Source organism: Lingula anatina, chromosome 5 (genome assembly GCF_051362555.1).
Source record: "Lingula anatina isolate TDL-2025a chromosome 5, LinAna3.0, whole genome shotgun sequence".
Classification (NCBI taxonomy): Eukaryota; Metazoa; Brachiopoda; class Lingulata; order Lingulida; family Lingulidae; genus Lingula; species Lingula anatina.
Genome location: NC_141771.1, coordinates 15,980,647 through 15,989,681, shown reverse-complemented (window position 1 = coordinate 15,989,681; position 9,035 = coordinate 15,980,647). Strand labels below are relative to the sequence as shown.

The 9,035-nt window shown below is 36.4% G+C and overlaps 1 protein-coding gene across 1 annotated transcript; it reads left to right on the top strand.

Annotated features, from left to right (window-relative positions):
* Positions 1-2: 2 nt before the first annotated feature.
* LOC106164744 (gamma-aminobutyric acid type B receptor subunit 2-like) lies at positions 3-7,623 on the top strand. The gene is made up of 10 exons (XM_087014317.1): positions 3-271; positions 559-622; positions 921-1,001; positions 1,692-1,842; positions 3,244-3,376; positions 3,788-3,898; positions 4,492-4,614; positions 5,247-5,413; positions 5,830-5,989; positions 6,155-7,623. Exons 1-10 carry the CDS (start codon positions 128-130, stop codon positions 6,611-6,613), a joined length of 1,593 nt encoding a protein of 530 aa, XP_086870443.1. The 5' UTR covers positions 3-127; the 3' UTR covers positions 6,614-7,623.
* Positions 7,624-9,035: the final 1,412 nt, after the last annotated feature.

The window sequence follows — 9,035 nt, the reverse complement described above, 5'->3', positions numbered from 1 at the left end:
CATTGCATGTCAGAACCAGACAATTTAGTGCGGTATAGAGGAGCGGACCTCTCGATATGAAAATGACTTAAAACGCTTTTGCTACACCTCATATTTTGTAAATAATACATCAGATAGATATTTTTTCATGTTCACTCAGGTCGTCACGGAGGTTTTTGACGGTGAAACAGTTGTCAGGCCAAAGCGGCTCGATGACTTCACCTACGAAGACAGTCACCTGTTGGATGTACTCATGGAGGAATTGAAGAAAACAAATTTTACAGGAATGACGGTAAGGGAAATACATATTGGGTACAAACAAGCGTTCCTAAAGTATGATACACGTTAATTTCTTTTGAGCCTGTTTAATTTTTCTGGCCACATTTTCTTTGATTTGAATCAATTTTATTATTTTAGTGGAAATCTAATCTCTCGCTGAAGCAAATATGTGTGACTTAAAGAAAAAGAAAAAAATTATTTAAATTTGAACGAAAAAAACAGACAAACAAATAAATAAACAAATAATGGAATGATACATTTGTGCGTCTTCAACGAATTTTTTAACGAATATTGTTTTAGGGTCCAATGTCATTTTATGAAAACGGCAGCAGGCCATGGCAAATTGAAATCGCCCAAGTACAGGGTAATATTTCCCGAAAAGTGTCTAAAACTATAATAATATCTCCATTTCTCCCCCCCCCCCTCTCTTCCCGCTATCTCTCTGTCATAGGCAGCATGCACTCAGACTGAATTCGTCACGTAGATTTTAAAAGTCACATCAATCAACCGGCTGATATGAACGCCTTAATGAGAAAATCGAAGATAATGATAAGTGTATGCACGTAATCGGTTAAAAACGCCATTGTCATCAATTTTGTTTGAGTTGTCATAGCAACTGTACGTCGTAGTCAGGGTTACCGTTTCGCTGTGTTAAATTTCAGACTCTGTCCAAGTGGCTGTTGGGGTGCACAACGAGATCACAGGGCATATAAGCATTGATGAATCGTTGTTAAAGTGGGCTGGTACGTACAAGTATTTCTTAATGTGTAATGATTTAATTCTGCTGTAAGGAAGTTTATTACCTTTCAAAAGTTCGCTTCGTGCTGTTTAAATAATTTATTGACCGCTTCGTGTACAGGGGTTGTTGTGTAATCTCTCAGTTAAGTGTACAGCTTGATATGAAACGGGCCAAGGGAGCGTTGGGATAAACCCATCGAAATAGATGGATCAATCTAACTCTGCCGGGATTCTTGCCTAAGCGCAGTCAATGTAATGAGCTTAATAATTGTTCACCTGCAAGTGCGTAATTAACTGTAGTGTGCGCTCGGCTCTTGCAAGCTCTTTCACTCGAGGAGGTTTGTCAGACAATTAAGCAGGTAGACCTAACACTGAAAGAACTTTAGTGAGAATCTCCCGGAGATTTGGAACAACCCAGCTAAAAGATTGGGTTTATCTGAACGCCGTATAATTACTGTTTGAGGAAACTATAATTCTATCTAACATGATAGGCCTACTTTCGGAAACGTCAAAATGGATACACGTAATCCAGTGTATTTTTGCTTATTATTACGCTAGTAACCTTATTTTTGAAGGTCACCTCATGGATATAAACATATTAGACTCTTAAAAGTATCCAAAAACTATTAAAAAATTCAACACAATAAATAAATAAATAAATAAATAAATAACTCGATTGTTTTCTCGTCTTCTAGGTGGACAAGTACCCCTTGACCACACCCCTGTCGTAAACAGAATGTCGTACATAGATGGGGCTCTGGCAGCTGTCATCACTGGTCTCGCCGGATTGGGGATTTTACTCGGGCTGTCTCTACTAGTGTTTAACATCGTCTTCAGGGACCATCGGTACGTGGCGTTGTATGACAATAGGCCTATATATCTAAATGGACGTCATGTTGGGACCTTGTTTATGTTGATATTTGTGGTTTTTGGTCATACAACGGGGATTCTGCACACTCATATTGAGTTCTCACATCTTTCGTGTTGTCTCTTCTCGTCATGGTCCCTACAGTGAGCGAATATTAATTTGTGAGCAATAGAGAACTAAATTAAAATTCTTTTTCATGCTACCGGTAGTGTACCAAATTTATTGTCCAAGACCCACTCAATTTCTTTAAACTGCATTACATTTTACAAATAAATCAAAATAAAATTGAGGATTAAATGTTAGTAACATTCATAGACTCTTGACATTGCTGCCTTGCTACACTGTGAATTACAAATACTATGCATTTCTCTTAAACCCTTTAAGCAGGAAACACATGAGATTAAACGTCTCGTTTGTAATCATTTATGAAAACAAAGGCCTGGAAGTCATTTCTTAGATGAGCATCACATAAAGCTTTAAGAAGACTACCGTGGATTAAATTCCCTGCAGGCAAGATATTTCATATCCTCTACCAGGACCGCAGATTAAATATGTGCACTTTTCTCCAACGTAACTTTGTGGAGAAATGTGTTATGAATTAAGGCAGAGACTTATTTGTGAATATCTAGTGAAAATCAATCTATGGGCATGGTAGAGGGTAGAAATTCCCTAACACAATCAAATTCATGGCTATTCAGGTGAAAAAAAAAAAAAAAAAAAAAAAAAAAAAAATCAAGGGCCGCAGACATAAAAAATCTTCTTACTTTGTATTTACTGGTATTTCTTTAATTAGCAGGAGACTAAACTCTCTCCAGCACCTCCGTATCTCAATTACTTCTACTAAATTAATTACAAGCAGAACAATATACCTTTGCTACGGTAGTACAATTTTCTCGAAGAGCAATGAGTTCCAATGGAACACGCGACTTTTGCTTCAGGCAGTTCACATACTGGGGATGGTGGGGATGGAGGGGTCTGTGAAGGGATGGCTACTGGTTCTTCTGAAGACGGCATTTTGTTTTGAGAAGCTCCTCCTGTCTCAAACCCATCGAGTAACTAAATACGTAATGTGTCTGATAAGATTTACTAATGCACCAATTGTATTGTATCGTCATTAATATATCATATTGTACAAAGTCATGACAATCTATGTACCAGTACAGAAAATATTAAATAAATGTGCAAAATTATTAGCGTTTCTTAAGTAGGCAAAAGCAATATTCTAGGCTGAAAAACAGGCTTATACTTGCAATTTCAAATGTTTAAAATTAAAAAATAAAAAATTCAGCGTAAGTTGTAATTTACATTTATTCAAGGCTTTAATCTTAATCTTGATTGAGGTAGCTGTATTGTTTTTTTTTTAATTTCATTTTTTGTAGCCACATCAAACTGTCATCACCAAATCTTAACAACGTCATAGCGACCGGGTGTGTTGTGGCATTTAGCTGCGTGCCGTTTGTTGCCCTGGACACCCGTCTTGTTCATGCAGATGTCATACCAGCGATGTGCATGGTGAGTTAGTTTCCTGTTTTTAATTAGATTTTGAAAGAAAAAGGCCGTATATTTTTCTTGTCTCATTTATCATGATCGAAGGCCCTAAAGTTAATTTATGATGTACATGTAGATGGCGATCGTGTTCATTATTGCCATTCAATAATAATAATAATAATAATAATAATAATAATAATTATAATATTAAATAGAAGATACGGTTATTAGTGATAATGCTACCACTGTGACACTGTGCATTAAACCTACGCCAAGTTGTACTCAGTACATTGTATTAAGGGAAATGATAGCAATTGAGGTTTTCCAATAAAGGAGCGGCATTTGTTTGTTGTGTTTGTAAACAAAAAGTTAGGGATCTCTGGAGTAAGAATCAATGCAACTTGGAACTGAAATAATTGCACCATTGTGTTTCAGATATCAGGCTGGTTGCTGTCCATAGCATTTAGCCTCGCTTTCGGAGCCATGTTTGCCAAGACGTGGCGTGTTTATGTGATCTTTGGAAACAAGTCTGGGAGAATGAGAAAAGTATTGTTTTATAATTGTATCATATATCCTTTATTTTATAATTATTGCATTTGCATTCAGTGCTTCAAACCGTTTAGACTCCAACATTTTAAAGCAAGCTTTGGTCAGTTTGTGGCCCGGTTTCGTCATAGGGCGCAATATAATTCATCATCTAGTATACAAGTTAGAACCACACGGCAACATGTAGCTAGTAGCTCCGCTGTGGCGCTGTAAGCGGACTTGCTCATTCACATTTCTTATTGACATTTATATATATAAAGTGCAAAAGGACGTAAATCGATGTTATATTTAATACAACCACATTTATTCTAAGCTAAAACTTTACAGTTATAGTTTTAACTGTCGTCACTTTTTGACTCAAGTTTGCATGCAATTTTTGAGCTGTGGAAAATTTGTTGTGATAATTACATGTCATATAGTTGAGGTCCAAAGTGATGTTTACATTACATAATGAATATAATGTTTTGAAATTTATGCTGTATGTAGTTGTGGTGTTGGCTGGATATATTGATAAAATTGTTTTTATTTTTATTTATTTATTTATTTATTTTGGCCAGTTAAATAACATTTCTCGCCAAATTTTATTTTCCTAGCCTCTACAGGATAAACACCTGTTGGTGGGGGTGGCGTTTTTAGTAATGGTGGACGTGGCCGTAATGGCGGCATGGACAGTGATAGATCCGATGTACTTGACGTATCATATCCAGACAGACACGGTATGTTCACCGGAAGCGGAAGTCTCATTTCAGTATCCCAATGGTGCTTGTACTACTTCCGGTTAGGTGACACACATACAGAGTCATTTTGGAATACAGTGAAAGCAGCTGGCAGATAAACATTATGGTTATTATTGAATATAGTGACAGGCTGAATGTCAATAAATTTATTTTAGAAAAACAAATAAACAAACAAACAAACAAATAAACAAAAAAGCATTCAACACTCATAACGTTCCCACGGTATGTATTCTGAAATATCTTATTTTTACGGCGCTTCTGATGGTAATTTATCTTTAATACACTGCAGCAGTGTTGCCTAAACAAGGTATCTGGTACAGCACAGACCCATTGATTATAAGACATCTATAAATTTACCTTTGGAATAAATGCCGACTGCAGCATTGAGAAACTGCTTTTTTTTCGTAAGAGCTTGTAGACAATCCAAAATAATGTTATCGTGAAGAAATCAAGAATTAATTAATTGGTTATAAATACATGTACATACAAGTAACATGAATTAAAAAAAGATGAATAAGAAAGAGAAATTGAGTTAAAAGAACAAAAAAAAAAAAAAAAAAAAAAAAAGATTTTGGAACTCAGAAAAGTATAAACATCTTTAATGATTCCAGGAAACGGACGGAAAACGCCTGATAACGAAACACGAGTCCTGTACGTCGGAGTTAAAGACGTATTGGATTGGCGGTCTGCTGGCAGAGAAGGGATTGCTTCTGATTTTTGGGTGTTTTTTAGCCTTTGAGACGAGAAGGGTCTTTGTGCCGGAGTTGAATGATTCCAAGTAGGTACAAGTAAATATTTGGAATAAGATGATAAAAAATATTAGATATTATTTTTTTAACGGATATATGGACTGTGCTCTCACTTAACTAATTAATGTATTTAATTTTCGTAACGTGCCTGGATAGCTAATATATGGATATTTATTGTGTGCTATATCAGTACTTGTTTTCACATTCTGTCATTTCACTATCTAAAAGACACATATAAAATAAATTCTCTGTTTGGCTTATCGATTCACTTTGTTTTAGATGCTACGTTTATGTTATTTTCCACACTTTTTCCGGTATGGTTTCTTATTTAAACACGTGTATTGTGATATTTGTAATTAACTGTTAATCTATTATCATTGGTTTTATTGGTTTATCTATCTTTCTATTTATTTTAAGTATAACTATAAATATTCCCACACTCCAGGTATCTAGGCATGTGTATCTACAACACCTGTGTTTTGTGCGGAGTTGGCGCCTCTGTCGCCATGATTGTGTCGGAGAGGCCAGCTATCACATTCGCTTTCTCATCTCTTTGCATCATAGCGTCAGCTGCCACGACGTTAGGCTTGCTGTTTGTTCCTAAGGTAAATAAATACACCACAAAACAGGCACACACAATAATTTAAAAAAAGGCAGGTGAAATTAAATGCTCCGTTTTGAGCAATGCCATGTTCCAATTCTTTTGAATTTTTAAACGTTATTTCATGTTTTAGAACTTAGTCCATCTGTACCCTTTGGTCCAATTTCAGATTAGTTACGTTAAAAAACACCCCAATGGGAAGCAACCCGATGGCATATCATCTACTTTCAAAGCCAGTTTAAGAAATGTTCATAAAGAACTTTCAAATACAGCGTCCGTTTTTACGAGCAATGACCAGGGCAATGAAGATAACTTAAGGGACAGAAAGAGCGCGAGTTTAAACACCCCGTTGGCAAGATTTCCAACAGTTAGGTTTTATTCTGAATTTGGCGGTACGGAAAACGATTCACACAGCAGATCTCGGAATGCTAAAACCACTGGAATAACAAACCGTTCGTTCTCCACGTCTGACGCAGACGACAATGGAGGAGACCACGAGCCAACAGTTTTCCCGTCGAGCGGCGCCACGTGTTCCCCCGTTGAAAACCGTTGTTTCGAAAACCACGTGGTGGTTGGTAGTTGTACGGGGTTATATGTACCAACAGTTAATGAAGACAGTCGCCTTTAACAATAATTGATTAAACAAGCAATAGAAATTAAAAAAAGCCCAGGCACTGACCTGAATTTCTCAGGAGAAAAAAAGATATTAAAAAGAATGGCCCGTTTCTGCCACATGGCTTAATTATCATATGTTACGCGGGAGAAAGTGAAATATTCAACTGATAGCAGGTTTAACTTTTTCCAATATTACGTGAATTGGAAATATTTTTTAAAAATTTTATGATAAAACATTGTGTCATTTGATATGATATGTCTGTCATGATACTTCCTAAAGTTAACATTATTACAGGTTTTGCTTACTTATGTTATACGTTTTGACTAATTTCGCTCAGATAATAATTTTAGTAATAAATAAATGTATACGTGCGTATTTGGGCAATGTAAATGCCATAGATTTATGTAGACCATATTGTTTGTTTAAAGAATTCTCTCTAGATTTTCGCACTCGTTTTAATTTCCCTCGATAAGAAAAGAAAATGGCACCTTTTGACTGATCATAAATCGACCTATCTCTGCACTTTGATTCGACATTTGCATGTGTTTTAACCAAGAGACGTACCTATTTGGGCAACGTACTACATGTATATATTTGGCAAGACACATGTAACTCGAACGAAATGATTCCCTAGACATTTGCAGGATCAAATCACCGCCTTGGGAATAAGAATCCTCTTTTTTGACACATAATAATTAAACTTTTTTTTTATAGATGAGAGAATTATGATTAATGATGCTATCAGTAAACCAGTCCTTAAATGAATCATTTTAGGGTTATTCACAAACTTTTTGCATACTAAAAGTTGAAAAAGTATCAAACGTATTTCGCTTAATAGTACCCTTAGTACGCTTAAAATAGTTAAGACACAGTTTGCGATTATTGTAACATACTGTATACAACAATAAATACTGGTCAAAAGGTACCATTTGACAAGTCCGTATGTGCACAAGGATAACCTTAGACTACACACTATAACACTTGACATGGCAACAATGTAACTCAAGCAATAGTAATACAATATAGCCAATGAGAATAAATTAATTTTTTTTAGGTGTTCAAGATGTCTCTGATGTTTTAGGATCAAATAGATCCGTAGAGATAACGTATAAGTTGTTAAATAAAAACTTTCTGAGATCGTTCATTGTGGATAACAGACCGTGGCAGGGCATAAATGCATTTCCAAGAATCGATGTAAAGTGTAGTTGCAAAACGTAAAACATTGATGCAGCAAAAAGAAAAAGAAAAACGCAAAAGATTGTGAGCAGAACCCTCGCATGTCTGCATCTCAGTATTGCGTGACGCTACCGCAATTATTGGATAAAATAAGACAATGCAACGTAAATCATTAAAATCGGTGATGAATTAGACTTTCGACAAATAATACACAAGGTTAGAATAAACACGCGAGTCCACAAGCCATCTATGGTATTTACAGTTTCCAAAAGACATTTGGAGAGACGATGAATATTTATTTTTGCCCAACAGGTAGGTTCATTTCGCTATGCTCTGTGATACAATCTTTATAAGACCTTTCAGTTATTTAAATCAGTTTCAGTGGGGGATCAGCAGATATATAGTCCAAAGTCAGGTAAGAAAGATTGAACTCCAGCGAGAATTTTGCGGAATTAGAAGGAGAGCGGAATCAGAAATATTGGCAGACTAGCCGCGTGCAGTGTGACAAGGAATAAAAGCTGACAGAGGTAACCCAGATATATTTAGGTTCTGTGGTTGTTTTATCTTAATTTCTTTCGAATGGTGGTCTATTATACAACAGGATGAAGCCATTAAACCTAGAATAACTGTATTATACACATCACCAGCCTGGGTTAGTAACCAACTGGCATACTTTATAAAGGGACATGGGTCTGTTGGTTACGGGAGTCCATCCCCCTGGCTGTTGAACCTAAGAGAGAGAGAGAGAGAGAGAGAGAGAGCATTTTCCAAGAATGCTCCAAGAAGATAATCTATGTAAAGTACTTTATCAACATCGACTACACACACACACACACACATATAAACAAACACGCGCACACACACACATAAACAAACACGCTCACACACACACACACACACACACACACACAGAAGGACAGTTATCGAGGGAGAAAGAGCAAAACGCATTCAGTTGAATCGTCGCCACTCCTGCAAACATTGTCTCAGAAAATGGCTTCACGTTTTTCTCAGGCGCTCGAGAAACACGTGAGGCCAGCTGGCAATTACAAGGACGATTGCGGGCAGCTCACAATGCAACAAACGAAGTTTTACATTACATTCGATTAACCGACATAAGCGGATACCCTGCATGGATTTTGCCAATGGGGAGGGGACGTCACAGAGATTCAAAAAATAAGAAAAAGTAGACGGGGAAAAGATATTTCAATGTACTTATACAGCATAGGGTAACGCTGAGATGCGAATTGCTTAGGATTAT